Source organism: Malus sylvestris, chromosome 8 (assembly GCF_916048215.2).
Source record: "Malus sylvestris chromosome 8, drMalSylv7.2, whole genome shotgun sequence".
Classification (NCBI taxonomy): Eukaryota; Viridiplantae; Streptophyta; class Magnoliopsida; order Rosales; family Rosaceae; genus Malus; species Malus sylvestris.
The window spans coordinates 19,021,337-19,041,095 of record NC_062267.1 but is presented as its reverse complement, the minus strand read 5'-3'; the positions used below and the strand labels follow the sequence as shown (position 1 = coordinate 19,041,095).

General features: G+C 35.1%; 1 protein-coding gene and 1 long non-coding RNA gene across 2 annotated transcripts in view; both read right to left on the bottom strand.

Annotated features, from left to right (window-relative positions):
• Positions 1-7,264: 7,264 nt before the first annotated feature.
• On the bottom strand, positions 7,265-11,583 carry LOC126631778 (UDP-galactose transporter 1-like). Its single transcript, XM_050301913.1, has 5 exons — positions 11,133-11,583; positions 9,627-9,876; positions 9,320-9,527; positions 8,093-8,324; positions 7,265-7,767 (listed from the first exon to the last, which is right to left on the bottom strand). The coding sequence occupies exons 1-5, from the start codon at positions 11,241-11,243 to the stop codon at positions 7,546-7,548; spliced, it is 1,023 nt and encodes a 340-aa protein (XP_050157870.1). The 5' UTR covers positions 11,244-11,583; the 3' UTR covers positions 7,265-7,545.
• Positions 11,584-18,994: 7,411 nt separating this feature from the next.
• LOC126631782 (uncharacterized) overlaps positions 18,995-19,759 on the bottom strand; it is an 823-nt gene continuing 58 nt past the window's right edge. The window contains exons 1-3 of the long non-coding RNA XR_007626454.1: positions 19,631-19,759; positions 19,312-19,537; positions 18,995-19,216 (exon numbers count right to left, since the gene is read on the bottom strand). The exon at positions 19,631-19,759 is cut by the window's right edge and continues 58 nt beyond it. This is a non-coding gene — a long non-coding RNA (uncharacterized LOC126631782). The remainder of the gene's footprint in view (positions 19,217-19,311; positions 19,538-19,630) is intronic.

The window sequence follows — 19,759 nt, the reverse complement described above, 5'->3', positions numbered from 1 at the left end:
AAAAGGGTTGCAAATTAAAAATGGGTACAAACTAAAAATAAAAATATATGATAAAAAATTTAGACATAAATATAAATATACTAATTGTAACATTTTTAATATTAAATGAATATATTTAGAAATAAAAAATATTTTATTATTGAAATAATTAATGATATTATTAATACAAAGGACCTTGATCAAAAATTGAAAAGTAATAAGGTTTTAATCAATAGAGTAGTAAAAATAAAGATGAAAACCTAATTACTCCAATTTAATATATCAATACCATTATCACAACGTATATATAACATATAGCAATACAACTATAACATTACTTTATTCCAGTTGCATTTTACTCAATACATTTAATCAATCTAAACACGAAGCAACTTTGAGCCTATGGCGACGGTTGGAAGGAGAGTTCCGAACTTTGAACCAAATGCTAGAGAAAAAGGAGACCACAGAGACAAAAAAGGAATGCGATATTCATTCTTAATCTCTACTAATTAATAAAACATTCATTATCAACCAAAATCTTATGAAATTATCAGTTTAACCCTTTAATTAAAACAGAACATGAATAAGAAATATGGGACAGAAATGTAATTTCACACCACCAAATTTTGCTCTTTTTTTTTCAAAGCTTCACCTACATGTAATCATAACATGTCTCTAATTTAAAAAAATAAAATAAAAATAAAAACTTCACACTTCCACATTCTCTATCACTCTCTTCCTCTTCTTCTCTCCTTCTATTTCAAAAACAAAAATAAAAAAATTTCTCACACACTTTATGTGTGCCCATATGCTATTTATCTCATAAAAGAAATGCGAAATTCATGCGACAAAAAAAAGATTTTTTAAGACCATTGCATTCAAACAACATGTGTTTATTGTAGTTGAAATCATCTCTACAACTGTTCTTATCGTCTTTGACAAGCATATACACTTTTATCTAATCATGTAACTTTTCCCTACCTAATAGTATGAGCGCGTGCGAAATTTTTTTTTTACATCACGGTGCGCTACGCGCGACGCTTAAAAGTTATTTTTTTCTTTTTACATTTGTTCACACATAAATACTTTCTTATGGTTACAATGTGCTAAGCATGACATACCATTTTTAATTTTAATATTTGTATTTGTCAAGAGACATTCTTTCATTTTATTTTATTTTATTTTTTTTGACTAAAAGTTTGTATGAACTTTTGTACCATTAAATTTATTAAGATACAACAAGCCTCTCAACTTGAAAAGAGAAAAGCACATAAACGAAATGAAGCTAAACATGATTACACTATCTAAATTGTCGCCAAACTGCATAAATGAACCGCACAAACACAACCTCAATATACAAAGGAAAACTAACCCTCCATTGTTAAAAATAATATTACAGTAAAATTATAATCTTGAACTTCGAATTGGCCAACCAACAAATCACAATAAAAATTTTGCCTAAATAGGAGAAGCTTGTTGTTGCCAAGACGACTTTTTCTTTGGATGCCCCATTGTGCTTGACTTTGACATAGGAACCCAAAACTGTTGAAGGGAGATTGAATGTCACGGTAAAATTAAACTTCACGATGAAACCGATTAGAAAACTAAAAATGAAGTAAACCTTCTTATGATTGAGATATAAAATATGAACATTCACAACCAAAATACACATAAAATTAGTATTTGCTGATCTTTGTATGTAATACATAGAGCAAGGAGAAAAGTCATATCTTAGTATGAAATCTTACAATTCACGTCTACATTGGTTGTGTTGTCGAAGAAGATGGAAACTCTTCTCTTTGCCAGAACATTCTTCTCAAAAAGTAGTCAGGTGGAAAATTGATCGCATCTTATTTGCAGCCACACATAAGCTTTGCCATCCATCTTTCAGTTTTGCATCTGATGATTCTTTACATTCGGAGAATGCTTATGTGATGTTGTCTCACTGACACGACAATATTAAGTTCATTTTCGGGTGTCTCGGCGATATATCCTCCTCTTTTTTATATTTTACTTAACCTTGTCACGTTACATGATAAGAGATAGAAGAAAGCGAAAATATATCCCCAACTGTACGCTAGAAGTTTCACTCGAATTATGGATGAAAATACAAATTCAGGATATATACAGCAGTTTTGTCCCTAAATTTTGGAAGTCGTGAGTGTTATTGTTGGTTGACAAAATAGGGTTCTAAACTTTTAGATCCTCCTTGGTGCACAGCTAGGTCATTTTGTGTTCACCTTATCAGCTGTACCATTATCTTATCTTTCCTCTTTAGTTTTTGGTAACAAGGAGTAGTGCAAAATAGTTCTAAGGAACATGAATGGAGAATGGAATTCACATTGCACCATTCCAATAATTATGTTTTGTGCGTGTGTTATGCTCGTGTGTTGCAGATTTTTTGGTGTTCGATCTACAAATCCTTCCTTGAAGTGGCAATGTAATTGGGCGGTACATTCTCAATGATGTTGAATACGGCATACTCCATATAGTTATGCTACTCAATCACATTTTGCAAAATCCTTGTTATGGAGTTTTATTAATTAATTACTAGCATTTGCCTACACACTTTGTGTGTATGAAAACATTTTTTTCTTAATGAGAAGGAGAGAGGGAGAGAGAGAGAGAGAACGTGCAGGGAGTGGGAGGTTTTTTTTTTTGGTTTTTTTTTAATAGTGGAGGTATTTTAACATCACATGTAGGTGAGGCTTCAATAAAAAAATAGTAAAATTTGGACTTATGAAATTACATTATTGCCCATCAAATTTTTGTGTGATAGAAGACTAGGTAGTATTATCACCCTCTTTTGGTTGACAAAGAGGGTTTCATAAATTAATAGAGATTAATTTGGAAGATTGTAATTTGTGTAATTTCAATTGTTAGTTAATATATGATGTTAGACTGTTAGTTAATATGTGTAATTTCGATTAGAATATGTGTAATTTGTGTTGGAATGCAAAAATTACAACAACAAAAAACAAAAAACAAAAAACAAAATGTTAACGGGTGTTAACAGCTGAAACATGTGACTTATTAGATTAACGGGCTAAATTTGGATGACTTGTTTGAGTGACCAGTTACATTAACGGGTCAAGTTCAACCTAACCCAAACCTAATAAACCCGACCTGTTGCATGGCTATCAAGACATTTACGTGGTTTACGAACATTCTTTATGAATGCTAGCATGTCACCTCCCAGCCTGGGCCTCCACCACATCCCAGGCTGGGCTCTGCCGTAGCACGATATTGTCCGCTTTGGGCCCCTGCCACGCCCTCACGGTTTTGTTTTTGGGAACTCACGCTAGTAGAACTTTCCAGTGGGTCACCCATCCTGAGAATGCTCTGGCCCCTTTCTCGCTTAACTTCGAAGTTCCTATAGAATCCGAAGCCAATGAGCTCCCAAAATGCCTCGTGCTAAGTAGAGATGGGAATATACATATAAGGCTTACATGATCCACTTCCCTGGGCGATGTGGGATGTTACAATCCACCCCCCTTAAGGGCCCGATGTCCTCGTCGGCACACTTCCGGCCAAGGATTGGCTATGATACCAAATTGTCACATCCCCGCCCGAGCCCCCACCACATCCCGGGCTCGGCTCCGCCGTAGCACGATATTGTTCGCTTTGGGCCCCGACCACGCCCTCACAATTTTGTTTTTGGGAACTGACGCGAGCAGAACTTCCCAGTGGGTCACCCATCCTGAGAATGCTCTGGCCCCTTTCTCGCTTAACTTCGAAGTTCCTATAGAATCCGAAGCCAATGAGCTCCCAAAATGCCTCGTGCTAAGTAGAGATGGGAATATACATATAAGGCTTACATGATCCACTTCCCTGGGCGATGTGGGATGTTACAATCCACCCCCCTTAAGGGCCCGATGTCCTCGTCGGCACACTTCCGGCCAAGGATTGGCTATGATACCAAATTGTCACATCCCCGCCCGAGCCCCCACCACATCCCGGGCTCGGCTCCGCCGTAGCACGATATTGTTCGCTTTGGGCCCCGACCACGCCCTCACAATTTTGTTTTTGGGAACTGACGCGAGCAGAACTTCCCAGTGGGTCACCCATCATGGGAATGCTCTGGCCCCTTTCCCGTTTAACTTCGGAGTTCCTATGGAATCAGAAGTTAGTGAGCTCCCAAAAGGCCTCGTGCTAGGTAGATATGGGAATATACATATAAGGCTTACAGGATCCACTCCCCTGGGCAATGTGGGACATTACATAGCACGTAAGAGTCCATCAAGACAATTGTGTATTAATGATTCAATACAGAGAAAAACATAAGATTTAGGAAAGAAAAATGAAAGGGTTAATCTCAGTTTACTACCTTGAAGTTTCTTCATTTTCAACATTTGGTACATGAAATTTTTTTCGTCTCAATCTGGTACCTAAAGTCATAATTTTGAGACATTTTCATACATCCGTTAAATTTTTCGTCAGAACCTCCGTTAACTGATGGCGTGGCGCCTACGTGGACAATGATTGGACACCACGTGTCAATATGGGACCCACTTGAATATTAAAAATGTTAAAAAATTAAAAAATTAAAAACTGGGCATCTTACCTCACCCCTCCCGACCCCCTCCCTTCTCTTCCTTGCACCCATCCTCCCCACACACCCACCCATTCCCCTCATTGTCCCTCCCTTCTCTCCTCTGGACTAACCCTTCTCGCACACCCACCCATCAACTCGCTCATCTTCCACCTATCTGGGTATGACGTAGGCCTCGTCGCCGCACAAATAGGTCGGTGTTATCGAAGGTTGGCCGCTAGTGGCAGTGGATCAACGGAGCTAGTAGCGAATCGGCATTTTAGGGATAGCGAATCACTGTCTCGATCATTGAATGGTCTTGATCTTGGAGGCCTTGGTGACGGCGACAAGTTTAGGGGTTTCAAATACGACGATGATCTGATGGGAGGAATTGGGTGAAGAGGGTGGAGGAGAGAGAAGGGAGAGGATGTGAAGAGGGTGAGAGTGGGTAGGGTATAGAGCTTGGGTGGGTGTAAAGGAGAGAAGAGAGGGAGCGGGGCAGATGGGTGGGTGTGTGGGGAGGATGGGTGCATGGAAGAAAGGGAGAATGAGGGAGAGGGTCGGGAAGGGTGAGGTAGGATGCCCAGAATTTTTTTTTAATTTTTTATTTCTTTTAATGTTTTAATATTCACATGGGCCCCATATTGACACGTGACGTTCAATCATTGTCCACATGCGCACCACGTCATTAGTTAACGGAGGTTCTAATAGAAAACTTAACAGATGTATGAAAGTGTCTCATAATTATGAATTTAGGTACCAGACTGGGACGAAAAAAACTTCATGTACCAAAGATTGAAAATCGAGAAACTTCATAGTAATAAACTGAAATTAACCCAAAATGAAAAGCTAGTATGGCAGCTTTGACCATTGCTGACCGGCGTTTATCATTGACCGCCATGGACCAACGATAATGATTTAATCTCATTTATGTGGGATAAATCCTATGGCTATTGTAGGTTTTTTTTTATTTTTTATGTTATTTGCCCGACGAAAGTGTAATCGGACAATGTTCGTCTAGCCAAGTTGGTCAACGCACTTTGCAAATGTTCGTCGGTAATTCAATGAATTTGCCCGACAAATATGAATTTCTGTCTTTGCGCAAAGAGTTTGTAGCGACAAACATTGCCCGACGAAATGGCTCCTTACGCACTTATGTGCTTGGCTTCATCGCTCACCAGGACCGTACAGCTGGCAAAACGTGGCTAATTTTGGAAGAATGGTATGCCTCATCCAGTCAGAAACATGTATTGCAACACTACTAATGTGGAAGGGTCGACTGCTGAATTTCTTTCTCGCGTCAACGCTACCTCCCACAGACTAGCGTTGGTTGGTTCTCCTGTTCCCGAGACCGATCATTGATGTGATCATGGAAAATGTCGGCCGTCATTATAAAGATAAAGTGATCCGTGAAGCGTTTGTGGCCCTTTGGTTTCACACGTGGGCCAACATGCTCCAACCATGAAGAAAATTGAGGTTCCACTATAAATCATTTATATAGAGAGCATGCTCTAAAATATCCATAATATCCCGATATTTCCATCGAAATTTTCGTGTTTTTGGACTACCGATATTTTTTTGGACTATCGATATTTCCGATATCATCGATATTTTAGACCTTGTTAAGTCACTCATATATCTTACCATGCAATGTATAAAGTGTAAAATATTGTACTAATTCATTATATATAAATGATTATGGTGTGTTTAAACTTCTGTCATTAATTACTACTTATTTTTTACACTCACAATGTTTGTCAGCTCGCTATATAATCAACTTAAATCAGTTATATCTATCATGCAATGAATTTTCTTCCAATTTTTTGTAATAAACTAATAGATAATTGACTAAATAAACATCCTGCAAAGTTTCAATAAAAATTTCCAAGTTTTTCTTACAATTTTCGTGGTTTTTATTCATTTTTTATCGATATCGATAATATCCCGATATTTCCATCGAAATTTCCGTGTTTTTACTATTGATATTTCCGATATCATCGATATTTTATACCTTGATAGAGAGTAGCCCAACTTACTTATAAGTCATGTAAGATCTCTTCTCCCATCATTGTGTGCTTAGTTTCACGACAAACCGATACTTATAAAGAGTTAAGAGGATCAACTCCCCAAGGCTGAACGCGATTTCAAATCATGCCGGCGAAATTCCGGTGTGGTGGTAGTTACAGTGTTTGTTATCATAATGTTAGTCGGAATCGTTGCCGTCGAATCTCAAAGACGTAACGTTTAGTTCTAGTCCATAATTTTCTTGTGTTGGAGTTGGGGTGTTAGTCTGAGATTTCACCCATGCGTGGTTCGTTTGGTGGGTTGTTATGATTTTTGTATTTGCTTTTTGTTATTTCTCCTGTTTTAGAAAAATTTGTTTTTTTATGCAAAATAATACCCGAGATTGGCATAACTCCTTATTTTAGTCATTGAGATTTATAATTAACAGAATTTGTACCTGTGTTTGTCTATCATCCATCATTTTATTTTTTTCGTAAAAAAATTCCGTTAAATAAGGATAAAATTACAAAAATACATTTAATTTTGGTAAAATCATTTTGGCACGTTGTTTATTAATTGAAGATATTTTTATCATTTTGATTCTTATTTAACAGAGATTTTTTTACAGAAGAACCAAAATAATTGATAGCAAACAAACTCAAAAACCACCTCTATAGATTTCAAATTTCAAGAACCAAAGTAAATAAGCCAAAGCTCAGAGACTATTTTAGCTAAAATACCAAAAAAAAATTATATAACAAATGTGTACCATTACTTATCACAAAATATATATAACATATAGCATTATAACTATAACACTACTTTATTCCAGTTGCATTTTATCAATCTAAACACGAAATAATTTTGAACCGGGGTGGCGGCGGTTGTGGAAAAACAAAACCATATATTAAAAAAAAAAAATCAAGTGATAGAAGCAGAATTACATAGACTAGAAGTGAATAGTAAGTTCTTTGTGTTTCCTATAAATCATTTTCCGGCTCCCAGCAATCTCAATCACGTGGCCTGAACCACTAGACCTTGTCATCTAATTTATCATTTACGAGGGGAAGCAGCTCCATACGACCCCGTGGAGTCCGTGGCGTTCGAGGAGTTCCAGGCAGCTGTTGGGAGATCAGGTGCCTCACGTACCCATAGAATGTACATCCCAAAAGCGTTATTCCACAACCAACGGCGTTCAAAGCTGGAATTGGGTTTTTGAATATCATCCATGACACAAGGACGGCAACAGCTACCTTGAAAAAAATAAAAAAAACGAAAAAACCCAGTATCAGAATGTATTGACAAGGTATTTGATATGGCCTAAAAGGGTTATAACTAAATTGGCCAAAATAGAGCCACTAGGAACAATCCAGCCCCAAACTAAACGAAAAATTATAAATACGATCAAGAAGTTGAAAGATATGGTTCATAAGTAAAAGCATTAGCAGCCGGAGCTAAAAATATGTCCAACGCGTATCATATACTGGACATGACTTTCACAAGTTGGCCACAAAGATGGATAATATAAATATAACAGAATTGACTATTACAAGGTAAGTGATTATGCTTTATAATTACCTTGAGGTTTCCAGCAACATTGAATGTTACAGCAGTTGTAGAATGAATCACGTAAAATATGGAGAAGTTGAGACAAAACGCCAATACCCCGGAGCTGAAAATGATGACGAGGGATGGAACAAGAGTCTGATGGGTGTGAAGCCATTCAATAACCCCATTACCTTCGAGTAGCATTGCAGGTACAGCCAAGATCATAGTCGCAAAAGGTGCCATGTAGTACACCGTGTTTATGCTATATTGTATACCCAAAAAATGAATAACAGTATGTCAGCATAAATCTTGAAGCTGTGAAAAAATGAGCACACATAAAAGTAGAACTGTTTCAAACACAGCCTCCTTGACTTGAGTGGAAAAACAAGCAAACACAATGAAAATGAAGACAATTAACGTCATAACCCACATGACGGAATTTCAAGGCAGGAAAATCAGAATAACAAACAAGATGCCAGGGTTGAGGATTTTAAAATATGGAAGGAAAAGAAATGGCTGATGTTAATGCGCTAATTTCCTACAAGGTACAAACAAAACAACAAAAGGGTCGTTTGCACTGAAGAAGGACTCAATCCCACATATTCCTCACAAGGATGACAAGGCAATCCAAACAGTTCTAAGACTATAAGCCTATAGAAAATTCCAAGACTGCTCAGCAATTTTACATCATTAAGGGCACATCACCATAAAAATTGCTTTCTATATTCAGAACATTTCCAAATGCTCAATCACACTAATTGCCTTGTAAGAACCGCATGGATTGCACATATTATATGAACTTCTTTCATAAAAATGCAAAGGAGCATTTTGTGTCATAAATTCTTATACTCATTCAACCAAGATTCTTCTTATTTGAAGATTTAATTATTCAATAATCCAATAAAATGAGAAAATGCAGTATTCAGCAGGATATCATATCAATTAGAGCTGCCATTATGGAGGTTTGGAGATCATCTTTATAGTGGGGTCTTTCAACACACTGAAATTGGAAGGTTTGGTACAGAACCTGATTGCAAATTTATATCTTCAACTTATAGGCTCGTGAACATTGTATGAGAGTGAAAGTGTAATAACAGTGAATCAAAAAGTTTAAACAACATATTTCATAATTGTGCACAAGACATCATGCATATAAGAAATTATCACAACTACAAAAATAAAGTAAGCATAATTGACAAAAACTTCAAGAAGAAGGTAACGGTAACAATCTAAAGGCCGCAAACACAAAAATACTACCTGTCAAATTTGTATCCATGCAAAAGAGATTCCGCAAGGATGGTCTTTGTGGAAGTAGCGAGACAACCAAATAAGGCAGCACAAAATCCAAACATATTGAAACTAAGCTCTGTAGCAGAGGTAAGTAGAATTCCTCCAACAATGGGTATCAAAGAACACCAAATTCTCCAATCAAAGTACTTTCTCCATACCAGCCACTGCAAAACAACTGTTAGAAACCTTTGAGGTCAGTTGAAGTCACAACACAGTATAACATTTTAAAGGTGAAGTCAATTTTATACACTGTTAGAAATCTTCTGGAGCTCACCTGTGGTTGCAGGAGTGAACGACTTTATAGTCTGCATAAAGGAAACTGGAATGTAACGTAAGCTCACATTGCCCAACACTATGTTAATACAGAACACAAATGACATGGGAAATATTCTTCTCCAGCGATCTTCAGGGTCAACTGTTATTAGTGGTTTAAGTTTCAAAACCTTGATTACGATGTATGCTCCAATGGCCGAGCATATGAAATGAATGCATGACACCGTTAGGGGAAACTTAAAATCCAGTTTCTGCATAAAACAAAAACACTTCAAAATTAGGGACACCATGATGGCCACCATGCAAACTCATAAGACTGATGTGGAATTATGAAAGTAATCTGCTTCAGACACATTATGGATTGTGCCCACTGTGGGGAACAAGTGATGTCAGAGTAAGGTGTATTGCTCCCAGACCACTGAATAATTTCTCTAAAAACTTAAAAGACTTAGGTTGTTATTAGTTCAAAATTTTGAGTGATTAGTGCAAAAGCTAAACAATCAAATAAATTATGGTAAACCGGCAATCAAATGTTATACAACAAGTCAACAACTTAAAAAGACAAACTGTATGGTGACACCATTGACGATCTTCTTTTCCTTTTGGAAAATTACATTATTTATCAATCAAGTCCTGGTGCAAATTAAGGATTCACCAGAACCTCAACTTTATAAAAAAGTCATGAAGAAAAACACCTCAATTGGGGAAACAAACTTCCTAATCATAAAGAAAGTCACTAGTCATTCCATTCACAAAATATCTATTTTTCTCCTATGTAACAAACTCAAATCATCTAGCCATACAAAAATAGGCGGAAGAACAAGCCACGAATTCAACCCCGCTAAACTGAATTTTCTTGCCAATAACACGTTAATGATTAGAATTACATCTTTTAGGAGAACCTTCCTCTCTCCTAACAACTTGCAACCAAACCCAAGGTAAATCTCATAGTATTATGTTATTTGTGGCAGACGGCCATGGCAGATCACATGGTAGTATGGCAATTCCGTAGTTGTTGAAGAAAAATATAACTAAATGCTGTTCACATTAAGTTAAAAATAAACAAATGAAACACTCAATGGATGTCTCGCCCAAACTTTTGGGATTCATTCGAGTGCCTGTGGCTTACTATTGCTATTATACACAGCAATTATCTAAATAAAAATCATCCAACTCCAGCCCTCACAATGGGGTCCATATTTCTTCTAATACTGCTCATGACATTCCAATAAATCGGGATCACATTTTCCATAATTTAACCATATCAATAAATTAGAATTATAACAGAGCAAAAATCGAAAGAGAATGGAAAAATTCAGCTAAATTCATAAAATGCAAAACCCAATACATATGTCCTTAATTATATCAAAACCAATAACCCTTGCAAAAAATTTAGAAATTAAGGTATCAACTGAGGAAAATTAAGCAAACCCAGTTCACAAAATCTACAAATGAAAAGGTACAAATCGAAATCAAGAAAATATGGGAAAGGCAAAAGAGCAGAGACCTGAAAGATCCACTTGTTCATGACAATTACGGTGACATTAAAACCCCACCACTGAAGAATTGCGAGGAGAGATCTAATGACGCTCCACTGGCACAGCCAAGACTCCTCCATCTCAGACCCAGATCACTCAATTAAAAGAGATCCAGATCACAAACGCACCCACAAAAACTCCTATCGCACCCACCTCACAATTTCCAGAAACAAAACCGACCCAGATGGGTTTTGTTGCAGAAACAGAGGGAAAACAGAGTTATGGGAGCTATGGAGAGATGGGGGATCAGGGAATTAAGAACCCTAATTAGCGTAACGGGTGTGAGAAATTGTTGAGATTAAGCTGCCCTTTCTCTCTCGCTTGTGTGTGTGTTGTGTTTAGTCCCATGTGATTTGTCCTTCTGTTTTTAATTCGTTACGTTGGTGTTCCCAAAACGTTTGAACTCTCACGCATGGAAATGCTCTCCCTCTCTCTCTCTCTCCCTCCCTCCCTCCCTCCAACCTTGGACTAAAACTCAAATTTTAAGTTTTAATCCCAATTTACTCTATCCCTTAAGCCAAATATAAGTTTTAAACCAAAACTCATTTTTGCAACAAATTTATACCAGAATTTCTCCTTGGGTTAGTTGGCTAACTCATCATATATGTGTATTTCTTTTTAAGTTTATATTTATAAACTCATTGAATCCAACGATTAAGATCTAATATGATCAAATTCAATGGTAAAAAAATATTTGACAATCTAAATTTAAATCCAACGACTAAAGTAATTAAAAAAAATTCTTTCGTGTGTTTCATGTTCTTTCATAGTGTTACATGAGTTTTATGATGTCGATTTAGTGATTTTTCAATATTTTTTGGATTCTAAATATTTTTAGGTTAATACATTCATAAAATTAAATTAGGATAACCTAAATAATTTTTTTTAAGTTACTTTAAGAAAAAAATTATGCTAAATTCATTCTTTAATAATTTTGGACTAAAAATTTAACTCAGAAAGGTTGAAACAGAAAAACTGTTTCTAAGTTAAAACTCAAAGGTTAGATATGGTCTTATAGAATTTGTAACCTTTTTCCCTTTTTCTTTTTATTTTAGTTTCTTGTATAGGCCGAAGCATGAAGCATGCCAAGCCCCACTCATGCACTCACTCACTCACTCACTCACTACTCAAGTATTGTTCAAACATTTTGAAGCAACTTACATAAAATGGGTTCAACGTTATTAGGGCATTTTCATACCAATAACAAAATATCATATAAATACAAACTTACATATATATATATATATATATTTGTATTCTTGACACATGACAACTTAAAAAAATAAAATAAAAACTACTGGTTCGACAATCATAAAATTACTTGGTGTTACCAAATTTACTCATATTGTTGATGACATTATGTTATACAACAATGTCATTCTAAAGTATAACATTGTCGTTCAACCATAGTATAACATTTACATTAGTAACTTCATGCGATATTGAACATACTCTATAGAGTTTCTTTCGATAGATTATTAGGGCTTGGACTTGTTTGATTTGATTGAAACATTTGGGGCTGCTCGCGAAAACATTGGAAGCTTCTTATCATATAGTTAAAGACACGAACAGTTTCTTTTACTATCATAAAAATATTGAATAACTGAGTGGTTTTATTCTTCATTGTCCCTGAATAAAGATTAATTAATAATTAATGTCTACTTATGTTGTCACAAAACCGTCGTCGACCCTTACATTGTTTCACTTTAAGGCAATTTTAAAAAAATTATGCCGCAAATAGATAATAAGATTTGTATTTTTGAATTCTTAAAGGTGTGGAGATTATATTAGTTGATGAAATTACAATATTTTAGTAAAAATTAATTACGGCAACTTAATACTATGGTTTATTGAAAAAAAATTTCATCTGTAAATAAAAAGTCTTCGGTTTGATTCGTGTGGATGGTGTGTATGATTCCAATTAATTATGAACTACTAATGTACCAAGTGAATTATGCCTAAGTGTAATGATAGAGAATTTTTTTTATTTAAACAAGGATATCAATGGGGTGGAGGTCAGGTTAAGTCAACCAATCAATCTTTAATAATTTGATACTAAATTTGTCGTTGAAGTGAGATAGAAAATAATAATAAAATTGTGTATTGAGACCTTTTTGTTTGGATTTGGATCCCATCCGGATCCAAATTGTAGAGATCTTAGAGATCCTCACATCTTAACCATTCATCGTGCATCGTGTGGTCAAAACTCATTTAACTTTTTTACTTTAAATTAAACACAAATAGTACCTGATAAAAACTGACCGCATGATGTATGATAAACGGCTAGGATATGAAGATCCCTAGAATCCCCACAAAGTGGATTCAGAGAGGATCCTCTTCTTTTTTGTTTTTGTTTTCACCAAAACACCATTTTAGTTTCAAATTAAATAAGCTCCTTATAAATGATAGGAAGTATACCAAAAATTTTCTTAGATCCTCGTTAACAATGTCTCTAGAAGAGATGTTCAAATGTTCAAATCAACAATAACGGTAAAAAAAACAGCACTAATATTTTTTAACCGAAATGTCAATTCTTAATTTCTTATGTAACATAACATGGAATGACAGCAGAAGAAGTTGTTGCTTATGTTTATGAGTTACATGTCGGTACGTATTTTGAAATTTTAAGGTTATTTGGACTAAACGTCGACTAAAACGTGATTACTGTGAGCGTAAGTACCATTTGGTCAGTTCATGTCTAAAACGCTTGCAATTCCATCAACACAAGAAGGGTGTAACTTTGAACGATTTGCTCTAAATTTTACATGATTTAATCAAGTTTGGATCTCATTAGAAGGATGAGGTTAGACTGCCTAGGACATTATGTTATCACTATGTCAGTCTGTTTAATAAATCATACTTCATGCATGTTTTTAGGTACAAATTTATTTATCACGTTACGTCATAATTTTGCCATATAAAAATTAATTGAACTATATACTTATATATACCCTATCTAAACTCATTTGGTTTATACCAGGTTTATGATTGACACCAAATAATTGTATCAATATTAATGAACTACATCTAATCAAAATATGCTTTGTATCAAATTATGAATATTCGAATCAAGATATTCTGTTTGAACTTGGCGCCAAATTTTATGCACTTGGTTTATGATAAAAAAAATTTATTGAAATTTACGGTTTTGTAATGGGTCTCCTCTTGGGTAATTATATTGTGTTGAGTACCTTTAAAAAAGAAACAAGGGTTTTGAAGTGGGAGAGATTTTTCAATGTGACCAGTATACAGCATGGTATATCACTTGTCATTATACAAATGGTAAGATATGTATGATGAAAAGTTAATAACTTAAAAAATAAAATATCCTACCATTTCTATCAAAACACATGGTGTACTACTTGTATTCTCATCACAATAAAAAATATGTCTTGAAATAGGCAGTCAATGATTGCGGTGGGAAAGGTCCAAATCTATGAATGAAGCTCTTTGACCATTAATAAACAATTAGGGCACAGACTGCGGTTCCTTAATAGCAAAAAAAATGTGAGAGGTTTCCATTTCGATGCTTTGAGCTACAGAGTCTGATTGTTTATGGTCATAAGCAGAGTGCAATTTCCCATAACCTCTTCGAGCACGAAAAGTATGGATAATTATGACTTGTCACCACTCCCCCCCCCCTCTCTAGAAGATAAACCATTCCGTTTGGTAAGAAGCCAATCAAGTATTTGGATATATTACAATATATAGCTAATTTTTTGGGTTGTGACTTCTAATTTGGAAGCACTTATTTTTAAATCAGTCTCTTATTCATTTTATGATTCCATTCCAAAGGGCAAACCCAATTTTTTTTCAATGCAATCTGATGTGATAGAAACTAACACACAAATTAAACCTTATAAATTATGCAATCATGGTATGAGTAAGTAGGGATCGTTCTATTCCGAAGATTGGAAGGGATGCTAATCAACACAAATTAAACTTATAATACTGAAAACTAAGTTAAACTAACAACAAAACAATGACTGGGGGGATTTTGGACGAATTTAATTAAAACAAAAGTAAAGTGCAACAAGTCAAAAAAGTTGTGAATGAAATATGGATGAAATGATAGCTAAATGATTCTTCTCCACACATGAAACATATGCATACAAATTGATTTCCAGTTATTCTTCTTATAAACCATGAATGACAATGCCTCAAATTAACTGTGAATAGCACTAATTAACTCTCAGATTTTCCTAAGTTCATTGAATTAGACTCAGCGACGCAACCAAATTATTCTTCTCAAGTTCCCTAACTATGAAAAGCATGATAGAGATACATCTCAAAGATTATTAAGTTCTATGAAAATCATAAGCATTGACAAAGCATTCATAACTATGAAAAGCATGATACTCCTACCAAGAATTTACTTAACTCAATCATGACTAGTGACTTTTACTACATACAAATATAATTTCATAATGATTAGGTGAAATTCTCTTATATTCTAGCATCAAATCCCTGCATGCAAACTAAATATGCATCCTTAATAAACATACAAGAATAAGTTCTCTATAAAGCAGATAAGTAAATCGCATTCATGTCTTATGAAACAATAACTGGATGTAATCAATTTATATAAAATATATGATCATGGCTTCGAATTCACCTCTAGCTAAAAAGAAACTTAGTTACACATGTTCATCAGAACTGAAAAGCAATCTAAAATAAACATTGAAACTTCAACCAAAGATAAAAGGAACTCTAAAAATTCCAGCAACTTCAATTGATGAATGGTAGGCATGGCACATCCTAAATCGTTGTAGGAATTCATATATATATAGGGGGAATGGCTGAATCCAAGGAGAAAAGGGATTAGGTGTTTTGAGTTATTTTAGAACTCTAAGAATCAGGTAGAGAGTGTTGGAATGTGATTAGGATTCCTTCTTGCAGCTGGAGATAAGATAAGATAAGATAAAATAGGATATGATAAGATAAAACAGGATAGGATAAGATAATGTTCCTCTCCAACTAGGATTCTTCTTTCTTGTGTAATTCCTTGCCTTCCAAGCCTCAACTTTAATTTCTCCGGATTTTAGCACATGTATAACACCATTTAAACACAAAAAACGTTCAGCCCATATGCTATCCAATCCAAGTCCAAAACTGCTCCAAATTGCTCCATTTGACTATTTATTATCATCTTTACCAACTGGACTTTCAATAATACGAAAATCTCTTAAATTATTATTATAATAAATGAAAATTAACTAAGTAAATGCAAATAAATAAGGTAACAAAGTCGCATAAATATACTCATATCACAATCATATATATTAACGTTGAATGATTGTGCTGAGTAACACTATGTTCACAAAAAATAATTGGTATCAAATTCGTTTTTATGAGAATCAACCTTAAAATCATTCACTTATAAATGAAAATAAATACAAGTAGATCATAGTATAAGCAGCAGAGCAAACCAAAGTTTAAGGGGTATGATATACATACATTTTTTTTTTGCTTCTCACACACCCTTTTAATTTTTAACCGTCGGATCGGATGGATTGAAGAATATCAAATGATAGAAATTAACAAAAAGTGTGTGAAAAATAAAAAGTGTGTATGGGGATAGCATATTCCAAGTTTAATTGGCACAAAAATAGTATTCTGCAATATATTCTCTGTGCGGACGACCCATTACCCTTTTTTTTCCTTCTAAACGACAAAAGCCACACTTCTTTTGGCTTCTAAACGACAAGATCCACCTCTCCTTTCATGCATGCAGATCCAATGATACACTTTTTTAAATTTTTTTCTGCTGCGACAATTATAAGCATAACCATAAGGGTGCGTTTGTTGCGCCGGACTGTCTCGGACTGGACTAGCTGCCGGGACTAAGCTGGACTGGCTTAGACTGGACTAAGCTGGACTAACTTAGTGAAGCGTTTGGTGTAATGTCGGACTAAGAAGCAGGATAAGAAAAACAGTACTGTTCACCAGATTTGTGTTTGCTTAGACTAGGACTACAAATTTTTGCCATTGTGTAATAGAGTAATGCTACAAATCTCATGATATGGGTTAATTGGAGCATATTTTTGCCATGTATATTATGAATCTTAAAAAAAATTGACAATTGTTTTGTTTCTATTACCTGCTAATAGAATTGGGTTTAATTTGCAAATGTAGCTTGGTTTAAACTCTATCACCCAACAGAAGAAAAATAATAGTGCCCAATACATGCAACTTCAACAAATACAAGTACATAAGAAGATCTCCATAATTTAGAAAATCCTAGTTAACATTAGTTAACATTAGCTAAAATAGATCTCCATAATTTACAAAATGGCTAGTTAACATAAGCCAAAATACTAGTGCAAAGCTAAGTTATAAGCCATAACATAAGATTGTATGATTAATAAAATACATCCATGTTAACATTAATAAAATACATCCATGTTAACATTAGCCAAAATCCTCATCCGCTTGCGTTGTCGCTTAAAAGCCTTTGGACGAACACTTTCTTGAGTTCCGGTTTGATTGCCCTGAACACTCCCACATTTTTTTGTTTATCCAAAATAAGAGACAATGCATCAATTTGATCCATAGGAGAGAGACCCATTGCTTCAAGTTCATTAGCTATGTCAGTATGATCTGCACTACCTTGAACTAAAGCTTCAGTTACCATTTGCATCCTCTTCCCACTTTCAACATAAAAATCTTTCAGTCCACTGATAATTGCCTCGGTTCCATCACTTGAACTTCCCACAGCTCTTTTCCTCTTTCTTTGGCTATTTTCAGATGGGGTGCTTTGTTGGCTTTGTTGGTTCATTGAAGAAACAAAATTTTCACCTCCAATATCACTTTCACCAACATGATCATGACTTTGTTCCTCCACCATTTGAGCAGGGGTTTCGGCTACATTACCCGTAGCCCAATCTTTTCCAAATATATATGCAAATCTATCAAACAGTGGAAAAGGTTTGCTTCTCCATCCATCGGCTTCTTTATTTCTCTAAGATTATATCAACATAGCAAAACTAAAATTTAGCATGCGTAACAAATATAACAGCAAGAATATAACTAATGTATAAATAAAATAGGATATGAACCTGCACATAAGTTTGCCATGCGTCATCACTGTCAACTTCAACGCACTTTTTGACATCATTCCATGCAAATCCACTTGTGTTTATCATGTCAACGACCATACTATATGTTTTTTTCCATTTCTTCAACTTGGACTCAATATGTGGATTTGCCTTTATATTTGAATGAGGACATAAAACATTGACAGCTTTTGCTATTTCAACCAAAGTACCTTGTTTGAAAGCACCGGTGTCACACCGTTGCTTCCGAGCAACAAAATCCTCAAGAACTCCTAGTAATACTTCTTCCTCAAATGCTTCCCATTTACGCCTTCTTCCTTTTGGCTCTTGAGTAGCATTCAAAATATTTTCGTTATCCATACCTAAACAAAAAATATTTTAATGAAGGAAAATACCATACAAATAATCAACTTGCATAATATCCAATCAACTTGCATAATATCCAATTAATTTGCATACCATCCAATCATTGTGCTAATATCTAACAAATGCATGATAAAAAGGAATACTAAAATAAAATGTTATCATTAACACATATAGCTAGTTCGGTTGCTGGTTCCTAATTGCTCTCCACTCATTATACATTTCCTGAGCTATGTCATTCCTCATTGCAGTCCACTGGTCAGATGTTTGAACACTACCAACATATTCACCTTCTTCTGTATTTTGCCCATCTTCTATTATTGGCAAATTCTCCATTGGATCTACAGACATCTCTTGCCTAATAAGATTGTGTATTAGGCAACAAGCGGTAATTATTCGACCTTGTGTCCTTATCGGATAGAAAGATGGACTCCTTAGTATCGATCACCTTCCTTTTAGCAAGCCAAAACAGCGTTCAATTACATTCCTTGCCTTAGAATGCTTCATGTTAAAATATTCTTCCTTATTAGAAGGTGTTCGTCCCTCCCATTCAGATAAATGATAAGGTATTCCTCTATAGGGTGCAAGGAATCCTTCACCATTTGTATAACCACCATCTACAAGGTAATAATAACCTAATGAAAAAAAAAAACAGACCTTATTAGTGTTTTGTAGTTGACAAACAGAACTAGACCTAACTTACAAAGTTGAGACTAAGTAATAGTCTTACCCGCTGGTACCTTAAAACCATTAGGCCTAGTAATTGCATCATGTAGCACTCTAGAGTCTGATGCGGAACCCTCCCACCCCGGAAACACATATATGAACTGCATATCTCCTGAACACACACCTAACACATTAGTTGCGACTCGACCCTTTCTTGTTCGGTATCTTGGTTTGTCAATTTCAGGTACATGCACATCAATGTGTGTTCCATCCAATGCTCCCAAGCAATTCTTAAAAAAAAAAAAAAAAGTTTTTGTTAATTTATACAAAGGGAATGAAGAGTTAAAGATTAGGGAAAATGAAAAAAAAAATTCTCATCATACCTTAAAACATCGCCACCTAGGATCTGTAGAATCAATAGGCACAGGCTGAGGGACTTTTAGTAGGATACCTTGTAATCGTAAAATTCCTTGCAATACGCTATTGAAATACCTACTTATAGTCTCTCCCGA